General features: G+C 39.1%; 1 protein-coding gene across 2 annotated transcripts; it reads left to right on the top strand.

Annotated features, from left to right (window-relative positions):
* On the top strand, nt 1-25,010 carry tmem94 (transmembrane protein 94). Of its 2 annotated transcripts, XM_056271438.1 has the most exons (32): nt 1-135; nt 1,517-1,754; nt 7,198-7,317; nt 7,405-7,532; nt 7,638-7,774; nt 8,033-8,241; nt 9,431-9,582; nt 9,707-9,809; nt 10,158-10,244; nt 11,726-11,842; nt 12,231-12,287; nt 14,481-14,585; nt 16,351-16,524; nt 16,724-16,936; nt 17,018-17,330; nt 17,770-17,943; nt 18,030-18,132; nt 18,238-18,446; nt 18,943-19,124; nt 19,214-19,349; nt 19,452-19,561; nt 20,400-20,499; nt 20,964-21,072; nt 21,273-21,462; nt 22,505-22,582; nt 22,673-22,758; nt 22,869-22,950; nt 23,053-23,216; nt 23,304-23,395; nt 23,530-23,623; nt 23,715-23,885; nt 24,690-25,010. In XM_056271438.1, exons 2-32 carry the CDS (start codon nt 1,731-1,733, stop codon nt 24,760-24,762), a joined length of 4,092 nt encoding a protein of 1,363 aa, XP_056127413.1. In that variant the 5' UTR covers nt 1-135; nt 1,517-1,730; the 3' UTR covers nt 24,763-25,010. The 2 variants fall into 2 exon arrangements, with proteins under 2 accessions (XP_056127413.1, XP_056127414.1); XM_056271439.1 differs by lacking the exon at nt 12,231-12,287.
* The last annotated feature ends 334 nt before the right edge of the window (nt 25,011-25,344 follow it).

The following is a 25,344-nucleotide window of genomic DNA, read 5'->3' on the forward strand; positions in this document are numbered from 1 at the left end:
CTTCGAGTCACTAACATGGCCGTCAACAAGGGAGCGAGTCCAAGGATTTTGAGACGAATATTATTTGATTCTGCTTAAACACTCTTGATGATTGACGATACTACTTGCGGGTCGTTGAGGTTACAGCTCTATAACGTAAGTTTGTATTGATTTATTGTGATTTGAGCATATAGCTAGTATCATTTAACCCCTAGGCCACCTCTAATTAACTGATAAACCAGTTGTTTGGATTATTTATAAATGGTCTAAGGATGTTTATATATACATTATTCTAACTTTGACAGCTAAATCCAACAGAGATAAAAAGCAGGGTCACAAGGCTCGATCAAACGTTCAACATGGAAGCTGTCTTTCACGTTAACACAGGTGTAATAATCGTAAATACTCTGAAATATAGTACCTCATTAATATAAGTAAATGCAAGATATTACTTCTGCCTTTAATAACTTTATGCAATACCACTGTTTATTTAGTGCATCTCTGTAGTAATATACACATTACTAAACAAATGTCTCTATAGAACTGTCATTTGCTTAGAGACTGTAACGTTAGTTGTTCAGATGAATCCTGCATCATCACTACACTACCTGTAGAAAAAAATAAAGTCTCTGTAAAGTATTTGTCTAATACTGTCTTATAAATCAGGTAAAGACTACTTTCTCTGAATATGTTGGATTTATGAGATTTTAAGTGATTTATTTGGGGTTGTTTTCGGCTATGATGATTAATTACATCTGTGTGAGCCAGTTTACATATTCAAAGTCAGTAAGAGTAAGTTTGCTTGTCTTACCTAGAAAGCTTAAGATTAAATGAGTAAATGCCACATTGTTTGAGGTTGTAGGCTGTAGCCAAAAGCAGTTTTATACATTACTGGCACCCTTATATAATTTACCTTGTTTATTTTCAGATTATATTAAGGTGGCATATGAGGTGGCATAAGCATGTACTAATCTGAAATATAATGGAATATTTATACTTTTGAGAAGTTAAGATGTCCTGCCATGTGACATGCTATTCTCCACCCTAAACTTTTTAGACAGAATTTTGCCAATTTTGCTTTTATAATTATTATGCATGCAATTTTTATTACCATATTAATTTAGAGGTTGTATGGAATATTTGTATACTTGTCACACAGTAGGACCATATACAATAAATTCAAATATATACTCTTTGCCTTATAGACTTGCCTGAATTTTAATCTACAATCTTGATGTTTGTTTAAAAAGAAAAAAGTTCACAGACATGTTGTTTGTCAAATACCCTTATTTACAGACATGTTATTGCACTCTTGTAAGCGAGCATAGGCCAGTGTTACCGACTTTTTTACTTCCGGTGAAAATAGTGGGACCTGGGAAAAATGTGCATGTCTTTATTTGGGAATATGCTTATTGCCATGAATACATAATTTTTCCAGTAACTGCAGCATTTAAACTTGATTTGGATAATGATATTAGTAATGGTGTCATTAACTCTTTTTAATAATTCCATTTGTAACTCTTTCTACCCATATCAGATCCCTTTGAATGTAAGAAGAGAGAAGCCACACCCTCTCATAGATTACAGTTCCCTGGGCATCGACTACAGCCCTGAGAACCGTCCCTCAGACTGGCAGTGCCCGCAGGCGAGGCATCTTGGAGCTGGGGGCCGGGCTGGTATCGGGACAAGTGTGGACCGTAACTACCAGCTCTGGGCAGCTCGACAGAGCATGGTGAGATACAGCGGTTGCCATGGAGCTACAGGATAAGAAACAGGTAAGTTTGCTAGTCTTGAAGTGCTCAGACTATCGATTACCACCGACAATAATTTTGACCCACCCCTCAGTTTGTAATACAAACAAAAGTCACATATAAAGTAGGGCTGGGCAACGATTAATCACATCCAAAATAAAAGTTTTTTGTTTACATACTATATGTGTGTGTAGTGTGTATAATTATTTTGTATATATAAATACACACACATCCATGTATATATTTAAGAAAAATGTGTTATTAATATATCAAATATTTATATTTATATATAATATTAATTATGTATAAATATATATAAAGTATATACATGCAAATATTTCTTAAATATATACATGCATGTGTGTCTATTTATATATACAAAATAATTATACACACTACACACACATATATTATGTAAACACAAACTTTTATTTTGGATGCGATTAATCGTTTCCCAGCCCTAATATAAAGTAATGCAACAAGAGTTTTGGGATATTTTTGGGTATGACTTTATACATACAGTTGAAGACCAAATCATTAGCCCCCCTATGAAATTTCAATTCTTTTTCAAATATTTCCCTAGAGATGTTTAACACAGTATTTCTTATTATATTTTTTTCTCTGGAGAAAGCGTTATTTATTTAAATTTGCCAGGAATAAAAGGTTGCTGCAGGTTTTATTGGCTACAGAACAAACCAGTTATCCAATGACTTGCCTCATTAACCTAACTTGCCTCATTGACCTAATTAATGTATTTAATTTGTACGCACAAGGAGTCTGACAACAGCCGGTGCTCCACACGTAGATCTGATCTCACCATCATTTAGTCTGTCTGTGATTACATGAAGAAACAGAAAAACTGAGACAGACTAAATCCAGAAGAACTGTGGCAACGTCTTCAAGATGCTTGAAGAAACTTAAAGGCTAAAAAGGCTGTAAAATGAGGATGCTTTCAAAAAATAATGTCGTAAATAAATTCAAATCAATATTTGGTGTAAATACAGCGTTTAATACAGCTTTTGTCCTAAGGGCACTTGCACATAGTTTTTCAGGCAGCTTTGCAGGCAGGTTTCTTCAAGCGTCTTGGAGACGTTGCCGCAGTTCTTCTGGATTTAGTCTGTCTCAGTTTTTTCTGTTTCTTCATGTAATCAGAGAAGGACTCGATAATGGTGAGATGAGATCTCCGTGTGGAGCACCGGCTGTTGTCAGACTCCTTGTCCTTGTACATGCAAAAATCTCACTGGATTATTACAATTAATGGCAAAAGGAATGTTTGGAAATGTAAACTGATTTCCTACTGACACACTACAGCAAAATATATAAATAACTGGCTTAATATTCATGTAATATGACATACCCTGAGCATTTGTGTTGCTAAAAACAACTTGAACTCAAATTCAATGACCCTGGGCTTGATCACACTAGTAGACCTTCACTGATTTTTCTCTTTTTTTCATTCTTCTTTGGCATATTTTAGAGCTCTGTTATACTCCATACAGGAAGCGCTGAAAAGGTGGTGGGAATGAAAATATAATTTATAGTTTTTCTCGATCAAGCTCAGGGACGCAAAATAAAAAAATGGATATTTGTTACTACATGTTTGTTTACAGTGGGAGTTTCGTTCATATTCTCCAGTCATGGCGGGTAATTTTGCTCTGAAGTGTCTTATAATAATTAACAGTTCATCTTGAACTACGCCAGATACTTTTAAATGGAAATGGAAGTTGTAGAGGTTGTGTAAGGCATATCGTGTTTTTGACTTTGGACATGAAGAAAAGCTTGATATGAATTTGTGTGTTGTAGTTTAAAATGTGCCTGAAAAGGAGTGAAGTTGGGCCAGAAATTCAGTGACTTTACCTATACCTCGTGGAAGCAGTAGCTTTGTTTCATGTATTAGTATGTTAAAATATTGTACATTTGTCAGCAGTCACATCATTTATTTCACCAGCTCATATATGTACATTTCTGTGATTGAATTTATTGTGAAAATGAATTTATCCTTTTTTTTAATCAATTAAACTCAAGTACCTTAAACATCTAAATTTAGCTGAATTTGGACAGCATCATCAAAGTCATTGGCAGTATGACTTTGTAAGACTGTATGACTGTGTAATTTGGCAGTAATGATGTTGCTGAGATCCCCTTTTTGGTTCTTGTCTTACCTGTATTGATTTTGCTGAGGTAATGAGAGTGTGCTGGGATAGTTGTTGCCATGGGACAGGAACAGCTGGATCTATATATAGATCCAGCTATATATATATATATATATATATATATATATATATATATATATTAACATTTTATGTCATATTTAATATTTTTTAATTTCAAAATAATGTAAATTTTTTCCACTTTATCTTTTTTTAAAATATATTAAATATATATATATATCAATCTGTCTCTTTATTTATGCACATCCCTACTTTAGTAAGGTTGTAGGGTTCAATGAGGATGCTCTTTGTCCTGCCGCACCACATCACTGCTAGGACCGTAAATTGCTGTGTTAGCTGGAATGGATGAATGCCTGGACAGGGCGGCGAGGGCACACCATGCTTTTGCTTGCCTGTCAAGCCCCTTTCCCTCACTTTATTCTCTAATTATTTCTCTCAAAAGCTCTCCAACCCTGATACTTGCTCATCCTCTACAGCTTTTCATTGTCATTTTCTACCATTTTTTGCCTGTTTCTCTTCAGGCGGAGTGTTGCAGCTGCCTCTGCAGAGCTCTCAGAACTGACAAAACCTCCTTTCTTTTCTGTTCATTCTCCTTCAGCGTAACTGTTTTTAGCAGACCTACACACAGTTACCGGCTGAAAAGAACAGTTGTGTTCATTCTCTCTGGTCAATTGCACTGATTTTAATGTGCAATGTTTTTTTAACTGGCAGACTACACAAGGGTGGCTGGGACGTGCCCAAAACAGAGCCTCTGAATGCGCAGAGGCAGAGACTGTCTGTCCAGACCGTGTGACTGGTGCTGAAACAGCAGCATACATTATCCCGTAGCACCCGGCACACTCCTGTCCAGCCCACAGGCGCACCAGTCATACATTAGTCTGTCGGCAGCAGAGGGAGTAGTCGCAGCCATGATCCTGAAAAATGGGACCTGGTTCTGGAAGAATAAAGTGAGTGGATCTGTGCACACTTCCTCTAACAAACTCCGTTGTTTGTGATCTTTCTGAATCCGACTGTCCGGGGATCAACATTTAGGTCTCGTGTGCGAAGGCTTAAGGCTGTCGTTTGCGTGTGATTAATCTCGAGTACCGTGAACAGGTGGAAGTGCCGTGCCAGGTGCATGTGTACTTTTCTCAGCTCTGGGTGTGATTGTGTGGTGCATTTTTCAAGGTCTTGAGTGGTTTACCCATAATGGGCCACCACATGTGATCGCATGTGTCTCTGTGCGAGCTGAAGGTAAATCCCTGCTCGTTGATGTGTGAGAGATGCTCATGAAAGTATTTAGTTCAGGCACTCAGTCTCTGGCTGTGGGAAAGTGGTGTGTTTATTTATAGTGGTGGGCCCTCGTTTGCTACTACGGGACCCTAGCTGTCCCACAAATCCACTGGTAATACTGTTAGGATAGCCAAAATGCGTCAGGGGAGAGGGAGGCTTTTCTTTTGTGACCATAATAGGCATGTTGAGCAATAAAAGTTTCTGCCTAAATAAATAGGTTTGACTTACTGTGTCTGCATTCCCTTAATAGTTTTCCTTCAGTGCTTTTGAACTGGTGAATAAAGCTAATAAAAATAATAATTGTCAATATTGGCTGTGTTTTATGGAATATTACAGGTTAAATACAACTTTTTGAAAATGTCAATTTCTACAAAAATTATTTTAGATTGCTTCCTTCTCAGATTTGGACAATCAGACCAGGTGTAAATGGGTGTGTCAATCCCGTCTACTTGGGATCCGATCGACCAAAAAGCATCTTAATAGCAGGTGTAAACAGGGCCTAAATGTAGCACTAGTAATTATTTATAAAGTATATCTACCTCTTAAACATTGTAGAAGAATCTATAACAATAGGAGCTTCACATTTCTGCTTTTAAATTCTCTTACAAGTGCATTACTAAACATGATTTGTGTTTGTATTTATAAGGGACAAGGAATTATTGTCTGTGGTACTAGACAGCATTCTTAGCGGCCATTCACAGAATGCGTTGTTGCGGTTAAAAACGTGAAAAATGCAAGCTCTTGAGATGCTTTTTTTAATAGTTGAACTTCTTTTAACTTGAATGCCGCGTTTTTAAGAATGCCATGCATTGCGCAAAATGATGCAAAAGACATGAGACTGCAATTTTGGTTTATTAAAATAAAGAGATAAATTAGGGTGAATTATAACCAGGACCCCTCTTGCTCAGAAACATTGCAGTTGTACCAGCAAGTTATACTTCATATTTTTTTATTTATCCAATGAACTTCAATATCCAAGGACCAACATTAGCAGATTTTAATAAAAAGTTCATTTGAGCACTTTAATTCACACAATCTGGAACGGCGAAAGATTTCCTCAACGGGTTCATGTTGTTCACAAAAATCTGCTTGGTTTGAAAGTGACTTCTATGTGAGCTGTGCTTCATACAGTACATTACTACACTATTGACAATAGACAATGGACCTTTTTTTGCCTGTGAAATTTCGCTGATATTTTGGTAATGTGACCACACCTTTAGTCAGCAAGAATGATGTTGAAAGTTGAAACTTAATTTGCTTTTTTTTTTTTCTGTTCATTTCTAAACATTTTTCACATTTTAAAGAAGACCTGTTATCACTTTTATAAGGTGTTTGAATGCAGATGTGTGTCAACATTGTGTTTAAACAACAAGCCTATAATGGTAAAAATTCACCCGCTTCTGTTTTTACAATCCCCATAAACCATAAACAGTCTCTCCAAACGAGCGGTTGCAGATTTCAAGCCCCGCCCATGACTGGTAAAGATCTGCCCTATTAGTGGATTTTTAGATTAATATGACGGTACGTGCTAGTCGATGAGTTGAATCAACTCCACAACAACTTCATACATTTATCCACTAACCATTCAGAAATGTCCAGTTGCATTCTAAAAGATGTATCTTCTTCCAAAGTCTCTCCATCAGTGTCCGACTCCGGTTCGAACATGTTAGGCTGGACACCGCTACTGACAATTTCTGACATTTTTGCTGGTTAGGGGGCGGGGAGCAGCAGCTCATTTGCATTTAAAGGAACACACAAAAGCTGTGTGTTTTTGCTCACACCCAAATAGGGGCAAATTTGACAAGCTACAATGAATGATCTGTGGGGAAATGATCTGTTCAGGCACATTCTGGGGAAACCAGAGACTTATATTACATCTTGTGAAAAGGGGCATAATAGGTCCCCTTTAAATATTTTTAAAACCTAATTAATATTCATGAGCCAAGCCATTTTATCTCACATGTCCCCAGAATTTTTAAAACAAAGTGACTTTCATGGATTGATTGGTTTGGTTGTGCTTGTAGGAGGAGGAGGCGACTCCACTGGGACTGTCCACGGCTCAGGCTCTGTGCACCCTACGGGACCAGCTGTCCAATTTACTGGGGCAACACCAGAAATTCAGCCGGCGAAGATACACGATACAGGTCTGTTCTGGATTATTCTCTTATCATCACAGTTAAATTAGTTTTGTCAGGGAAATCCTGATTTTGGTTTTACTTTTCGTTTTGCAGGAGCTGTGGGCTAAGAGCTTCCTTCACCATGACGACCGGCATTCGTGCTTCCATTGGCCAGGAGCTGTTCTCACTCTGGTTGTGGTGGTTGGGCTGTTGTGTTGTCATGGCAGCCAGCCGGAGGGCAGGTGGGCAGGGATGGTGCAAAAAACTTTTGAATGGATGTTAACAAATAGTTGGGATTAGCACTTTGTTATTTTGTTTTATGTAAGCTGCTTACCTTTTTATCTCAGTCAAGGCATAGAGCTGGTGAACGCAGGTGCACTCTTCCTCCTGCTGCTGCTGAACCTCTTCCTCATCAGACGGCAGCAGAGGTTACGGACCAGCGAGATGGTGCGGAGGCTCAAGTCCATCATCTCACAGCTGAACGGTGAGCGGAGCAGCGAGTATATAAACATCTAAAGGAATCAGTCCTGCTTCAGGAAGTAATGATGGTTATGCTAGGCTTCATCCATTAATTTACATTACATTTCAACGCAATGCTAAATATGCTTTTATTTAACTGGAATTATAGTATGGTTCTTCATTCTGTCATTATTTATTCACTCTGATGTTGTTCCTTTTCTCTAGACTTGTCGTTCCAAGTTTTAATAAGTTAATGTTTCACTTTTTCCTCATGGGTTCCCAGATTATTTGGAGAGAAGTGCAGGACATCCAATTAGATGGGCCCCCTCTTTGTACCCTGACCTCTACACTCCCACCTCCACTTCCTGGTCACTGCATTGGACGTTCAGAGATGAGCAACTGGTCAATCTACCTATCAGTCTACTGGTGGAAGGTGATGTCATCGCTCTTAGACCAGGCCAGGAAGCCTTTGCATCTCTCAGAGGCATCAAGGTAATGTCAGATCTGAATTACATGATTTTTTGTTTGTGTATTGTGTAGATTTATGGATGACTATATGCATAACAATTTTAGATTTCATTTATATACATAATTACCATGGTAAAGGTGTTATTGTAGTATTATTTATATACTATTACAGCCTTTTGTAATATTTTGAATCAGATTTTATTTTTTATATTTTCATTTTAATTGATTTATGTGCTTTTGTCATTTTCATAATCTTTTAATATTAGCTTATTAACAATAACAGGACTGCATGGTAACCATAGTTATTACAGAGATTGTTACTGTGACACAATCACAGCCAACCAGGAAGTATTTGATATTTAATGTTTAACTTTATTTGTGGAGTGGGATGCTGGACCAATTTCAGTAGGTTGACTTATGACTTGTAATGCAGCCTGAATCATAATCATACACTGTTTGTTCGTTCGCCAGAGGAGAACTGGCCCCCCGACTGAGCCTGGTTTCTCCCAAGGTTTTTTTTTTTTCTCCATTTATGTCACCTGATGGAGTTTGGGTTCCTTGCCACTGTCGCCTCTGGCTTGCTAAGTTGGGGACACTTAGTATTCAGCAATATTGCTGATTTGACAGCACTGACACTATTACATGAGAACTGAATGATGGCATCACTGTTTTCTCCAGAGCTGCTTTATAGCTGAATTGAACTCATTCCATAATTGATGGACTTTACACAGTTATTGAATCAACACTGAACTGATTTCAGCTAAATAACGACTGCTTACTAATGTCTTTTTAGAGCTGCTTTACAGCAGAATTGAATTCAGTTTGCATCATTGAATTGTTATTTTCCTGTTTATCACTATAAATCTGCTTTGAAACGAACTGTATTGTTTAAAACGCTATATAAATAAAGGTGACTCGACTAGGCAGGGCTACATAGCGTGATGCCCTTGAAATAGAAACAAAGCATTGCAACAAAATGTTCTCTCGCTTATCGTGGCTGGTTAGGAAATAGTGTTGCACTATTTCAAGGAGATCCAGTATTAAGCTATTATGATTTAACTGAAGTAGCAATAACAGTATGAACTATATACTGGTATTTTGTACTGGAATCTGAAACGGTACAAAAGAAAACCTTGGAGAATAAGAGTGTTTCTCTCGGGTTCTCTGGCTCTTTAACTCTGTTCTTCTGAATCACTGAATCTTATGTTACTAGGACGACGAACACATCGTGCTGGAGCCTGGAGACCTTTTTCCGCCGTTCTCCCCTCCTCCCTCCCCACGCGTGAATGAGCGGAGGGGCCCCCACAGTCCTCAGCAGTACCGCCTCTTCAGGGTGGTGCGCACACCTATACTCGACAGTGTCAGGTTAATACCTCAGTGGAGTCAAACAAGTAGACTTTTTGTTTTTCATGCCGCCTTTTTCTTTTGTGATATGTGAACAATTTTATTTTCTCACACTAGTAACTAATCACCTTTTTCTGGCCAATAGGAACAGTCTTGACCTGGCTCTCTCCCGTCCAATCACAGCCCTCGATAACGAACGGTTCACTGTGCAGTCCAGTATTGCCAAATTCGCCTGTCCTGCTGTATTGGTATGATAAAACTGAAGTTTTCAAAATGTGTCACAAAGTTTCACATGTTGTATCTGCAGCCTGTCTACATCCATTTTGACACCCATATGAACAGATTTCTGTATTCACAAGTAGTATGTATGAGTTAAACTGTTGAGCCTGCTGAATTCTTCATCCTAAACCTATTTATCAACCAATCTTTTGCATATTATCTTGTATGAAGGAACGTACAATCATCTGTTAGTGCAAAAGCTTTTGCAGCACTCACATGCTCCAGATGCAAGAAGTGTAAAGTGGGACTAATGTTTATAACATTTACAAATTGTCTGTTTGCTGATGATGATCTTTGGTCAACTTTTTCATTTATAGGTGGCCTTTTTCTCTATTAACACGATCCGGTACTTCTGTGACACTCCTGGTCTCACCCCTGGACCCTTCAACTTCCTTCAGTTGCAGGTTGATAATAGTAAATCACAATGCATTTGTTTGATTTTTAAAAAATTCAGAACTGCTTTCCCACTCTGAAAATAGTAAATGTTAGGATAAGGTTATCACTCTTCTTCATTTAATATATACATTTTTATAATATATATATATATATATAATACTAGGCCATAATAGAGATTGGGTAAATTACATTTTTGCACCCTTGAAGGGCATTGTGGGAAAGGGACAATACTCGTATGATCGTTCCAAACAAAATCAAGCAACAAAAATGCTTTCCACGAGGCTGTTTGTGAAATCTAAATACAATGGTCAATTTAGGAAAGCAGTTTTGTTGTTATGGCAGTGAGATCCTGGTAGCACATCCTTGTGATATGTTATGAAACCTGAGGTATTTTATTTATGATTGTTTTTTTTAAAAACATCGTTCAAACACTGGTTATCAACCACAGGGCCGGGGCCTCATCAAATTTCCAAGAGCCTCAAGATCAAAACAAGCTATTTTTTATGCTAATTCATCCCTTTTTTTAATGAAGAATCAGGGTTCCCACTGTCTTCACTTCTCCAATATGAGGTAGCCTTATTTTAAAAGGTGTGATTTCTAGACCTGGAAAAGTAATGTTATATTCGTTATAAAAATACCCATGGATTTATAAGATTTTATTAATTTACATTTTATGCCAAGCTCTAAAAAGTTGTATCAGGTAGAATTTGTGAGTAAAAACTGGTGTTAAAGGTTTAGTTCACCCAAAAACAAAAATCTTTTTAATGAAATCTGAGAGTTTTTAGTCTCTCAATTGACAGCCTACGCAACTACCTCTTTTAAGCCCCAGAAAGACATCATAAAAGTAATCCATATGACTCCGGTGGTTTAACCTCAATTTTATGAAGTGACTCGAGTGCTTTGTTTGCACACAAAAAAACAACATAATTTCACGTTGCTTCATAAAATTGAGGTTAAACCACTGGAGTCACATGGATTACTTTTATGATGCCTTAACTAGCTTTCTGGGGCTTGAAAGTGGTAGTTGCGCTAGGGGTAGTTCAACTCTCAGATTTCATTAAAAATCATTTGTGTTCCAAAGATGAAGGAATGTCTTACGGGTTTGGAACGACATGAGGGTGAGTAAATGATGACAGAATTTTCATTTTTGGGTGAACTAACCCTTTAAAAATCCTTATTCTTAATCCTTATCCAGTGCCATGAGGCCCTGGAATAATTTTGTGCCCAGTGGGGGGCCTTGGAGTCAAAAAGGTTGAGAATCGCTGTTCTAATGTATCTAAGGACTATTATTGGTAAATATTCCGAATCCGTACATATTTCAATATTTTGCATGTTTTTTTTTTTTTCAAAGACTGCACAGAGAGACATAATAACTAGAAGTTAAGACACGACATTTGATGCAAAACTTTTATTTGGCACAACAATGTTGGTATTAATAGTGAATTTCGATCTTTCTTTCTCTGTCTCTCTTGCTCTCTCTGATGAATAGATGATGGGTGTGTTGCCTATTTTACCTCTTCTGTTTCCTGTCATGTGGGTTCTGGTCAATGCGTATGGAGAGGCCCGTGTGTTAGCCGAGTCCAGCCGTAACTCTCCCACTGGCCTGGTAAGACAGACAGACAGAACACCACATATTCATTCCACTCACTTTTTGCTGTTCATTAACAGTTCTCTCTCTCACACACATATACACACACACACACACACACACAAGCAGACACAAAACATACACAACTCTCATAACTCCCTAATCCCACACCTACGTATATTGCTGCTAAATTATAACTCGCTCTATCTATGATTACTGTGTGTATTAACTTTGATTTGCAGCCATAACACTGCATGAGGAAGTAAAGCTCATTGGCCAAGCTCACACTAGTATTAGGGAGGATTAGGGAGGGATTGCAGAGCCGAGGTGAAGCGATCTGGCCAGAGTTGAAACGGAGAGCTGATCATCTGCTCAGGTGTTTAATCAGACTTTTTTCTTGTCCCAGCTTGCTAAGTTCTCTGAGGACACTCTAAGCAGCTACACGGAAGTGGTGTCCTCCCAGGTATATCCTCTGTATTCCTCCTCTCCCACCTGTTCACCACACGCTTCTTGTGATCCTTCTCCCTTGCTCTGGACCCTCCCACAACCGTCATCCTTTTCTTCACCTTTTTGTTTTCTTATTTTTACTCATGTCAACTATATCAAAGGATCACTATAAAAAGAGCCTGTTATTTTATTTATTTATTTGCCTCACCACCATTTCTTTGTTTGTTCTCATTTTTTTTCTTTTAAAAGACTCGGCCACTTCATCTCACTTTGTTCGATCAAGTTTGCAAAATCAGCCAATACTCCCGCAATCTTTATTATTTATTTGCATATTTTTTGCTTCTTGCGCTGCCGATTAGTTTGGCTCCCCCACACTGACCTGTGACCCCTTGGCCTTTGCCTGCCCACCTTCTGCCTGCCTGAGGTTTGCATGATAGAGTATATGCTCTCTCTATAGTGGTGGTGCTTGTCTGGACTACATTTTTCAATGAATGTACATTTGGAGAACTTCTGCATGAACAAGACTCTTTTTTTCCCTTTCAAATTTCCAAAGTATGGTAAGTATTTGTCTGCATGGACAGATCAGACATATGAACAGGCTGAAAGTATTTCTGCTGTGTGTTTTTTGGTTTAATTTCTTATTTCAAAAACTTTGTAATACAAACAGGAAGGTTTTAAGAAGTTTGGTCTTTATAAAATTCTAATTGGTTTATCGAACACCTGTGTGTGTGTGTGTGTGTGTGTATGTTTTGTGTGTGTGAGAGATTTTGTGGCTTTTTGTGAAGATGTCGGTTTAGTCATCTGTATACTACTATACTCCATAGAGTTGACATACGTAGTTAACTTTTTAGCCGAAATATTTAGATATATTTTTATAAATGCACTAATGTTCAAAAGTTTGGGGTCGATGAGGTGTCCTTGATCATAAGTCTCTTATGATCACCACCAAGCCTGCATTTATTTGATAAAAAAAATACAGTAAAAACAGTAATATTGTGAAATACTATTACAGTTTAAAAGAACTGTTTTATATTTTGACATATTTTATTGTGTAATTTATTCTTGTGATGGCAAAGCTGAATTTTCAGCATCATTACGTCAGTCTTCAGTGTCACAAGACCCAGTTCAGAAATCATTCTAATATGCTGATTTGCTGCTAAAGAAACATTTCAGGATTGTTTGATGTATAGAAAGTTCAAAGGAAAAACATTTATTTAAAATATACATTTTTTAATGTCCAATAGAAGGCTCTCCATTTTTACAAATTGTCTGAATGGAGCCATATGTGTGAGTTTGCCTAATTACCTAAATAGCTCTTTGGTTGTAAGTTGACATTATCTAATAGCTCACACGGCCTAAGAGATGTCATTGGAAAAGAAAAGTTGTTCCATGGGCGGACTAACACCTTGTCTACACCAGACGCGAGTGGGGTGCCACGACAAAAGTAAAGCGAACCCATTATATAGACACATTGTGAGTCATTACGTTTTGATGAAGGACAACTGTTTTTTCTTTAGAATTATGTGCACTGATGACACATTCACAATGAGACCAGAAACATGCATTAGGAAACTAATTGGTGTCAGTTTTGATTTCATGTTGACTTTAAAGGTGGATTCATGGACATCTGATGTGCGTCAGATATATTCACCTGCAACTAACTGTGTTCAGTTCATGCTTCACAGTGCTGCTCTCCTGTAGCTGCTGCCTCAAGCTTTCATTTGTTTGCTTCAGTTTCAAATCTTCTGTGATTCAGTCAGTTCAATTTCTCTCTCCCTTTTGCTGCTGCAAGGTGTATTTATCTTTATGAAACACTTCTAAATATCTGAATGCACCAGAACAAACCCAAGACTGGACATGCTACTGCTGCTTTTTCCCCCCTGCCTAATTCTTCAAGGCCTTGTCTTATAGATCTTCTGTTTGTGTGTGTGTGTGTGTGTGTGTGTGTGTGTGTGTGTGTGTGTGTGTGTGTGTGCGTGCGTGCGTGCGTGCGTGCGTGCGTGCGTGCGTGCGTGCGTGTCTCTTGTTTGTTAGTTTGTTTGTTTGTTGTGTTTTGTCAGTGGATAACATCTAGGTTTCATAAATTCTGACTCTTTTGCAGAGCCGTTCGAAACCCAGAGGTGCTGATGCATGTATTTGAGTTTCTGTCAGGGTAGATGATGCGACTCACACCGTGTGTGTGTGTGTGTGTGTGTGCAATTCTGTGCAGGAGATGCTACGCTGTGTGTGGAGACACCTGGTCAGTGTGCTGAAAGGAGAGTCCCAGACCCTCTGTTATACCTCCAGTCTGCTGCACTCGTTGGGTTCCGTCACTGTGAGTTGGGTTCTCCCCCTGTGTCACATAAACATATTACACTTTCTACTTGCAATTTGATGAAAATAAAAAGATCAATATTCACTTTAAAAATAAATTCTAATTAAAAGACCAGTCTGTGCTATTTTCAATCTAATTATCAAATTATAGCATTACCGTAACTGCTGTAGACACTGAGGAGGGCCGTTTTCCTCCTCCAATATTTAAAATAGTGGTCAATCAAAATGTCTTTTTTAATAGCAGGAACATTCTATGAATTTGGTCCCATTCCGATTATTTAACATTTCTTTACATCCTTGAGATACTCCATCTGTATTACTTACCCCAAACAATAATTACGACACATCCCTCAGTATGTATAAACAAATATCAAGAGGTATTTACAGTAAATAAATATGCTTATATTGCAAGAGGGCATGCATGCAAAACCGCAAAAAGTCTAAATGTTCGAAAATATGAACATATGTGAAAAATGTATTTAAAATAAAACATGCTACATACACTCTTCAGCCACTTTATTAGGTACACCTTTGGTTCTTATTGACATGACAGCATCACGCAGTTGCTGCAGACGTGTCGGCTGCACACCCATGATGCGAATCTCCCATTCCAACACATCACAAAGTTGCTCTACTGGACTGAGATCTGGTGACTGTGGAGGCTATTTGAGTATAGTGAACTTATTGTCATGGTCAAGAAACCAGTTTGAGATGATTTGAGCTTTGTGACATGGAGCATTATCCTGCTTGAAGTAGCCATCAGAAGATGGGTACACTGTGGTCATAAAGAGATGGACATGGACAGCAACAATACTCAGATAGACTGTGGTGTTTAAATGATGCTCAATTGGTACTAAAGGGTCCAAAGTGTGCCAAGAAAATATCCCTCACACCATTACACCACCACCACCAGCCTGAACTGTTGTTACAAAGCAGGATGGACAAGGCAACATATTTCCAAACTTCTATTGTCCAATTTTGGTGAGCCTGTGCAAATTGTAGCCTCAGTTTCCTGTTCTTAGCTGACACCCAGTGTTGTCTTCTGCTGCTGTAGCCCATCTGCTTTAAGGTTCGACGTTGTTTGCGTTCAGAGATGTTCTTCTGCATACCTCGGTTGTGACGAGTGCTTATTTGAGTTACTGTTGCCTTTCTATCAGTTCAAACCAGTCTGGCCATTCTCTGACCTGACATCAACAAGGCATTTTCAGCCACAGAACTGCCATTTTCTGTAAACACTAGAGATGGTTGTGTGTGAAATTCCTAGTAGATCAGCAGTTTCTGAAAAACTCAGATCAGCCTGTCTGGCACCAACAACCATGCCACGCTCAAAGTCACTTAAATCACCTTTCTTCCCCATTCTGATGCTCATTTAGATCTTCAGCAGATCGGCTTGACCATGTCTACATGCCTAAATGCATTGAGTTGCTACCATTTATAAATACCATATATTTGAGTTAACGAGCAGTTGAATAGGTGTACCTAATAAAATGGAGTGCATTTAAAATCAGTTTGAAATGCATTTACAAATCATTTTAAAAGAATGCCATATAAACATAGCATATGTTGTATTGCGTGACATAACTAGCGAAGGACATTCATTAGTTATTAAAATATACTTAAAACGTTTTACCATTCTCATGCTTGATAGGAAATGTATGTAGTTTAGAATTTATTCCCCTAATATTAATTTAAATTCAAAGAATCATATGCTTTATTAACTGATAATGAAGTATCTTGTTTTATCATATGTCCTGACCCACTCATAGGTGCTATGCTGTGTGGATAAGCAGGGTATTCTGTCCTGGCCCAACCCCAGTCCTGAGACTGTGCTGTTCTTCAGCGGACGAGTAGAGCCTCCTCATGACAGCCAGGATGACCTCAGAGACGACCTGTCAGTCAACTCCCTCTGCAGGACAGAGGGCGAGGAGGAACGAGATGAGGTACTACTGATAGCTAGACTGAAGCATCATAATTACAGTTTCTTTTAATTATGATCATTTGAATCAAGTTAGTTCAGAAGTTTTGAAAATATATAATTAATACTGCATAGGGATGGACTTGAATAAGTTGTTATTTTAGCGTCTGTGTTTTGTCTCCCTTCAGTCTGTGTGTGTGTGGTTTTTTTTTCTTCCTGTTTAGCCTCAGGAAGGTGAAGCACTGCTGTGTTTACCAGCATTTGAACCCTCCCTTCACATGGCCGAGCAGGAACCCAGTGAGACGTCACATGACACCGCCCGTTCCTCGGACACTCAACGCCAGCGACGAGGACCCCAAACCACCCGTTCCAAACACCCATCGGGCTCCAACGTCAGTTTCAGAGATGACACTGAGGGTGGAGACGACATTCCTCAGGTAGGACTACTCCTGCAGAGCTAGTTTAGCTCATGACTATGCACTTGTGTTCATGTGTTTTGTGTATGTCTCTATTTCCAGCCATGCGGTGTGGGTGATGATCTGTGTGAAGCAGAAGATTTTGTGTGTGACTATCATCTGGAGATGCTGAGCCTGTCCCAGGATCAGCAGAATCCCGTCAGCATCCTCTTTGATGACTCCGGTTGGCACAATCACCTGCCCTCTTTGAAGCCCCTTGGCCTGAACATCCTGTTAAACCTGTGTAATGTCACCGTCACCCAGCAGCTCTGCCGATTCTCAGATCACCTGTCCAACCTGGCGCTGCAGGAATGCCATGGGGCGGTTCTCCCCGTTCACGTTCCCTGGGGCCTCTGCGAACTATCTCGCCTTATAGGTAAGTGTGAGAGGCATGTTAATAAACATACATGGTCATGATTATTATTTTTTGCAGATTTATTGGTACAATTTATTGTTTTTGTAACTATTGGTTATTGGCAAATAGCATTTCTTTTACTAGTTATTATATTGTTGTGATTTTTGGTTGCTCAATAATCTGCACTTGGGTCTTTATTCATTCTGTACTCTTGTAGTTTCTATGGGCTCCCCGTCCCAAGATTCCAAGAATATAACAACATAAACAACATTTTTAATTTCAAACAATATAGAGATTTAAAATCAATTGGCAAAATCCGTACCTAATTATTGGTCAGCATCTAGTCTGGCAGTGCTTCTAGTCAATTGTAATGTTAGATTAATTGTTGTATCTTCACATACTTTAGTTAGACCCTTCTTAAAATTACTGAATTGTTGTTTCCTGTTCTGTTGTATGTCAGGTTTTACTCCGGGAGCGAGAGAACTGTTTAAGCATGAGAATCATCTGGCTCTGTACCAGCTCCCTTCAGGAGAGAAGGCCAAAGAATCTGCCCCTCGACGCCTCCATAACTTCACTAAACGCCAGCCCCCCATCAGTCACCTCATCAGTCTGTTTGTTAGGGAGAGCACTACCAGTACGGCCCTTTTTTTCTGTCCCACTTCCTGTTTATCCGTGGCGGTTTGTTTAGTCACTGACCTTTGTCTTTTGAACTCTCTTCAGATAATGTGCAGATGCTCTCCCACGGCTCGGCCGACCTCATCCTGGAAGCCTGCACGGATTTCTGGGACGGCGCAGACATCTATCCGCTGTCTGGCACTGATAGGTCAGAGACACTAATTAAAAGACTGACACTAGTTATTCAGTTTTCTTAAAATGCAGAGTGAAGAATTTTGTTTCCGTACTGAAGTACTGTTCTTATGCCCCATAGGAAAAAGGTTCTAGATTTCTACCAACGTGCCTGTCTGTCAGGATATTGTTCTGCATTTGCCTATAAGCCTATGCAGGTGGCATTGTCTGAGCAGCTCAATGGAAAGTGTGTGGAGCTGGCTCCAGGCCCTACACTCTTTTCTGGGGTGGAGCTTCCCAGTACCACCCCCATCAAACACGGCAGCCGCAGGAACAGCTGGAGCTCTGATGGTGAGAGACATGGTCTGTTCAGCTCATGATCTGGACAGTAAAGTGAAAATATATATATCTTGATACGATATGATTGTTTGTTGATGGTAGGTAGATAGATTGATAGATATGAAAGATGGATGGATGGATGTATGGATAGATACGTAGATAGATATGAAAGATGGATGGATGGATAGAAAAATTCATAGATAGATACGTAGATAGTTGGATGTGTAGATAGAAAAATAGATACATAGGCAGATGTAGATGTGATCTAGATATGTAGATGGATGGACTGACGTATAGATATGTTGATATGTAGTTAGATGCATAGATAGTTATATGGATAGATAGATAGATAGATAGATAGATAGATAGATAGATAGATAGATAGATAGATAGATAGATAGATAGATAGATAGATAGATAGATAGATAGATAGATAGATAGATACATAGATAGATACATATATCAAGCTTACCAACTCTAACATACATATGTACTGTATGTGTTTCAGAGGGTATTGGAGAAAGTTTGGAGAAGGAGGACTGTGTTCAAGCTCTGAGCGGCCAAATCTTCATGGGAATGGTGTCATCCCAGTTCCAGGCCCGTCTGGACACTGTACGGCTAATTGAGAACCTGGTGGGAGCCTGTATCCGCTTTGTGTACTTCTCCATGGAGGATGAGCTACGTAGCAAAGTATGACAACGATGGGAAAACCAACTCGGTGAAAACTTGATGTATTTGGGATTTACATGTTATAACCTCTTAATGTTGTCTGCCTGTAGGTGTTCGCTGAGAAGATGGGATTGGAGACGGGCTGGAACTGTCACATCTCTCTGACTCCAAATGGAGATGGTCACTGCGATGGTGCTCCGTCCAGTCCTAGCCAAGCAGGATCCTTACATGACGACCTTCTGCAGGGTAATTGTGCCTTCCTGCCTGCCTGCACACAAAGTTTACATAAACTGCATTTTCACCCAATGTGAAATTTATTAAAATGAATCATCATCTCTCTGTTCTTAGATTCTCGTGATGATGCAGAGGGCCCACTACTGCCTGAGGATCAATCAGATCTTGCCAGCTTCCAGCCTACTGACAGTGATGTGCCCAGTTTCTTAGAAGACTGCAACAGAGTAAGCAGTCTACTCCAATAGCATGTTGTCACATCAGACTTAGTCTCAGCCTCAGACGTCACGCCCACGGAACGTTGGCTAAACGTCTGATGCATATGGTACACTTAACTGGAAACACTTCAGGAATGTCGAAGTCGTCATCTGATTGGTTGAATTTTATCGGATTTCGGGGGGGCGCGAGTGTCAAGTTTATTTTCGGTCCGCCGGGAAACAAAGCTCAGACGTGTGATTGCGGAAGAAAAACTGTTGTTTTTACATTAGTGACAATGAGCATTTATCAAGATCAGCTAAACGTAGGATTCTCAAAAGTATGCGAGGTTCAAGGCATAGACTCTTGAAGTTTTCTTCTCCTTCTTTGATTTTCTATGCTGACTGACTTGTTGCACGCCGGTCTGTTGTTGTGGGGAGATTTCCACGCCCTGAAACGTGACGCTGAACGAAAACAAACTGTAATTGGTTGTTTGACATGTCGGTCAAACGGCCTTATGGGCGGGCCTTGGCCAAAGAATGCTGCTATGAATTCCAGACCTTCAGCCGTCAGTCTGAAGGTCTGGCTACGCGAGACTACATCAGACTCTACTGCCAAATTTACAGTGCAACGGTGGCACAGAAGCGCTTCTGAAGTGGCATTTTGGTGTCTTTACACAGACTGTTTAATGTTGCCCAGAGGTGGCATAAATGCATTTTTACTTCAATTACAACTGTATACTTTGATGCTTGATTTAGTCTGGATTTTTATGTGGCATTGTATCTTTACTCTAAATTTTGAACAGGCACAGAGCAGCCTTGCAGTTGCGAAAAGAATAATTGGTCCTTTTTCCTTTCTGTTGTTCTGTAGGCCAAACTGCCTCGTGGCATCCATCAGGTTCGTCCTCATTTGAAGAACATAGACAATGTGCCTCTACTGGTGCCCCTGTTCACAGACTGCACCCCTGAAAGTGAGTCAGCCTCAAGACCAGCTTTAAAGTCGACATGAAACAGAAGTTGCGATCATTTTTTTCCCCTCATTGTGACATACTGCATATTCGAGTTAAAACAGCTTCTCGAACGAGAAAAAATGTAGGACAGGAGTTGATTTTGTCCATGGGGAATCGATTGGATCATTGTCGTTTGTTAATTACTGTGATCTCATGTGAGTGACAGGTTGCTGGAGGGGAGGGATTATTGCCCCGTCAGAGAAGAGATGTTGTTGCGAGGGGGTGGGGACATTATTTTGATTAAAGATTAGGCACATGAATTTAAGAAAAATAATCATTTATAATAAACACTGGTATATTCCATAACATTTTTTATTTCATGGTGACTTTAAAGACACCTTGAAAATTAAAGTTTTGTGGTTTTTAGTCCATGCGTGTTATATCCTAGTGTGCTTGCGTTGAGCCCTCAAATGTTTGTCTCACAGCAATGTGTGAAATGATGAAGATCATGCAGGAGAACAGAGAGGTGACGTGCTGTTTGGGGAGCTCCGCAAACTTCCGTAACAGCTGCCTTTTCCTGCAGAGCGACATCAGGTGGGTAGCACACACATCACTGTAAACCACAATTAAATATGACCTATAATGTTATGCAAAGCTACAGTCTAAATAATGGCAATTTTCAAGAAGCTTAAAGATAGCTTTGAGTTTTTTGTCTGCATAATTCCCATTATTTCATACTTTTGATTACTGTAAAAAATTATGTTTTTTATAAATCCTCACTCTGTGTGTTATAGTATCTCCCTGGATCCCCTGTACCCGTCCCGGTGCTCGTGGGAGACGTTTGGATATGCTGCAGGCTGCGGGCTGAATAAAGACTGTGATGAGCTGTCTCCACTGGGGCTCAGTGCTCAACTCAACAGCCTTGCCTGCTCTGTCTCCTTCCATCAGGGCGAGAGTGTCAGCATGGTCAAACTTATAGAGCAGGTTTGGGGAGCTCTCACATTAACACTCTTTCTGGAATGCTGTTGATCACATGGGAGCAAGAAGATACAAGCTCATTCAGTGCATTTATCTATACCAGGGGAGCCTAATCCTTTTCCTAGAGATCTACCTTCCTGCAATGTTCAGCTCCAACCCTTCAGGAGCACTGGATAAATACAGACAGGTCTGTTGGATCTGAACTCTCCAGGAATAGGATATGGCACCCCTGGTCTATACTACTGTTTACAGGTTTGGGGTCAGAATGTTTTTGTTTTTTTTATGTAAAAAAAAAAAAAAAAACTCTTAGTCTCACAACAAAACTGCATTTATTTGATCTATATACAGTAAAAATAGTAATATTATGAAATATTATTACAATTTAAAATAGCTTAAATGTAATTTATTCCTGTGATGGCAAAGTTGAATTTTTAGCAGCCATTACTCCAGTCTTCAGTATCGCATGATCCTTCAGAAATCATTCTAATGCTGATTTGGTGCTCAAGAAACATTTCTTATTATTTTCAATGTTGAAAACAGCTGTGCTGCTTAATATTTTTGTGAAAAACATTTTTTTGGTTAGGATTCTTTGACTAGAATGTTCAAAAGAACAGCTTTTAATGGAAGTCTTTTATAACATTATAAATGTCTTTTACTGTCACTCTTAAACAATTTAATTCATCCTTTCTGAATAAAAGTTTTACTTTCCTTTAAAAAAAAAAACTTTCTGACCCCAAACTTAAGAACAGTATGTGTTATTACAATAAAAAAGAAAATAATATTTTTAGGGATTTTGTTTCTTTATTAGACCGATGTAAAAAAATTTTTTATTTATTTGGAGAAGGAGAGTGGTTGCACGCCAGACTCAAACCTGCATCTTCCACATAATAACCACTGCATCACAGCTCAAGCAGAAAAAATGTCAATGTACTGAAAAAGAATATGATTAGGACTATTCCCAGTCCCATTTCCCCATCATAATTAGACTATGCCTTAGTTTTGATTAGAAAATGATTGAATGTGAGTGCTGTTTCTGATGCATCTTCAGGCGAGACACACTACCTACGGCATTCGCAAGTGCTTCCTCTTCCTACTGCAGTGTCAACTAACACTGGTCATCATTCAGGTGAGAAAAGACACACTGTGTCCAAAACAGACCTGCGTGTTTCGTACATTCTTTATTCATATGTGTACCCTTGATGTTTTGGTTTTGTAGTTCCTGGCCTGCCTTATTCAGCTGCCTCCTCCCATGAACATCACAGACATACTGTGGCTTTCCTGCTTCTGTTACCCTCTGCTAAGGTAATAGAGAAGAAGTGACAAAAAAGATGCCTGCATGTTGCATTGTAAAACTTGTACACTGTGTCATATCTGTGACCTATATCAAAAAAATAAATGTTGGCCATTCACAGCGTGTCATTCCTGGGAAAACCTCCTGACAGTTCGGTGATGACAGTCGCTACTGGAAAGAATCTGGACTCCATACCACGCAAGGTCAGTCATGAGACCACAAAGTGCACCCGATTTAAACTGCAAACTATTTAAACAATTTTGACACACATGTGCATTCATGTTATGTTTGACTCTCTCCCACAGACCCAGCACTACTTCCTGGGCTGGTTCCTGTTGAAGTTTGGTCTGACGATGTTGGCCTACTTAGTCGGCTTCGGGTTTTCTCTACAGGAAGTGTGTTCTAGAGCTGCTAACCTCACAAAAACTGATAACAGCACCATAACATGCTCCCACATTCTGACATCCAGGTACATGCACACACTAAAATGTAATTTTCTCTGTGTTTAGATTATATGAATTAGTTATGAGTTCTAACCAATGATTAATATATACAGCTCCAAGGATGCCCCGCAGTGGTTTGGTGAATTGTCCAATGGGCTGCTTCTGATCCAGAAGATCATGGCAGGGTTTCTAGCTTTGCACACAGGTCACTTTAATAATATACACTACCTCATTTGAATCGTTACTAGATGGCTTATTTAGATGGATTTGGATTTTTTAATTTTTTTACATGATCTATTTATAGTCATGTTATTTATTATTTCTCTCGCTCTCTTGCAGTGGTCATCTCTCTGAGTTATGTGCACCGTTCACAACCCCTCTGGAGGATGAACCCATTCAGTAACACATGGTGGTGTCTCACAGTGCCTGTGGTGTGAGTGTTTCATGTAGAGAATGTTGTTTTCATTAGCAGAGTCACATGTTAACACATACTCATTCTGGATTTTCTTCTCTTCCCCTCGCAGGTTGTTGGGACAGGTGGTGCAGGCTGTGATAGACTATCAATTGTGGCAGGACAGGAGTACAGAAGTGGTCTTCACTCTACATCACATTCCCCTGTTGGTCTGGCTGTTAGTCTCTCTGTCCATCGTACTTGTGGTGCTAATCAATGAAGCAGTAAAACTGCATGAAATCAGGTAAGAGGATAAATGTAGAGGGTACCAATGATAATTCAGTCTTCATTTACTCACCTTTGTCGTTCCAAACCTGTGTGACTGTCGAAAGTGACCGTAAATGCATTTATAATGTTATCAAATAATTATATTTCTGATAAATGCTTATGAACTTTTTCTATTCATCAAAGAATCCTGGAAAAAAATGTATCATGGTTTCCACAAATATATTTAAGCACCACAACTGTTTTCAACACTGATGTAAGAACAACACACTAGAATGATGTCTGAAGGATCATGTGACTCTGAAAGTGTTATTCTCCTTTACCGTAGCTCTGAAATCTCATTTTGTTCATATTCAAACTTGCCGGGTTATGTTCAGTTCACAAGTTGCAAATTTAATTTGTCAAAAATCAGCATATATGGCAAATACAATACGTGAATAAAGTATCGTTTCCCATCCCATGAAAATCAAATCGGCACTTCCATTGAAATTAGCACAAAATAGAAATGGAAATGAACGTTGTAACCACTGAGGAAGCCACTGTAGCTCTTTTATTAAACGTAATAATTTGCTAAACTTAATGTTTTCTGACAGTCGCTGACTTATAGCGTATGACTGGAGTCACATGACTTGAAAAAGTCTTCATTCACTATTTATTCAATAAATATGATTTCATATTAAATTTATAAACTTGTTTTTGTCGATGACAGAAATGTCTATTTCATTTAAACTTTAAATATGCCTAAATTTAGCCTACATAAACCATTAATCATTTAACCCAGAGCTAGATTTTGATAACCAGTCAAATATGGCTCTGATTTCAGGGTACGAGTGCGTTACCAGAAGAGACAGAAGCTTCAGTTTGAGACTAAGCTGGGAATGAACTCTCCCTTCTGACCTAAGATATGTACAGGACGGCATGGTCGTATTTGTGGTGGAGAAGATCATGGTTCCTTTGGATTCCCTTCAGCAGAGCTCTTCCTGCGACACCTCCAATGGGCGGAACGTTATTTCTGCCATGAACGCCACTGAGGGCTGCGTTTTTATCTGTGAGATCCTGGACTATCTAATCTTTATTTTGAGTACAGCCTACATCAATGTTGTTTGAGGGATGTTCACCTGCATGCTGCTTTGGTTTGGACAGGGTCATTTATTAGAGGGATTATTTTTCAATGAGGCCATTCCTTTATCCCCCTCGAAACCTCAAACTAATGCATGATATAGCAAATGAATACCAAAATGTACAATGGAGGGCTAAATTAGCATGATTTTTTTTTCCTCTCTATTTTATTAGAGAGCATTTTTATTAGCTGTGAAATGGGGATTTTATTGATTTCTGTTTCAAACACGAGACAATTGACCGCTCATGCGATGAGCTTTAGCTGTAGGTTCTCTGTGTTCGTATTTTAGCCGTCACTTGTGCAGTTCATTTACTATGTCATAAGAGCTTGTTAAAGTCTGTTTTAACAGGTTATAATG

Source organism: Rhinichthys klamathensis, unplaced genomic scaffold, assembly GCF_029890125.1.
Source record: "Rhinichthys klamathensis goyatoka isolate OS25496 unplaced genomic scaffold, OSU_Roscu_1.1 h1tg000319l_1, whole genome shotgun sequence".
NCBI lineage: Eukaryota > Metazoa > Chordata > Actinopteri > Cypriniformes > Leuciscidae > Rhinichthys > Rhinichthys klamathensis.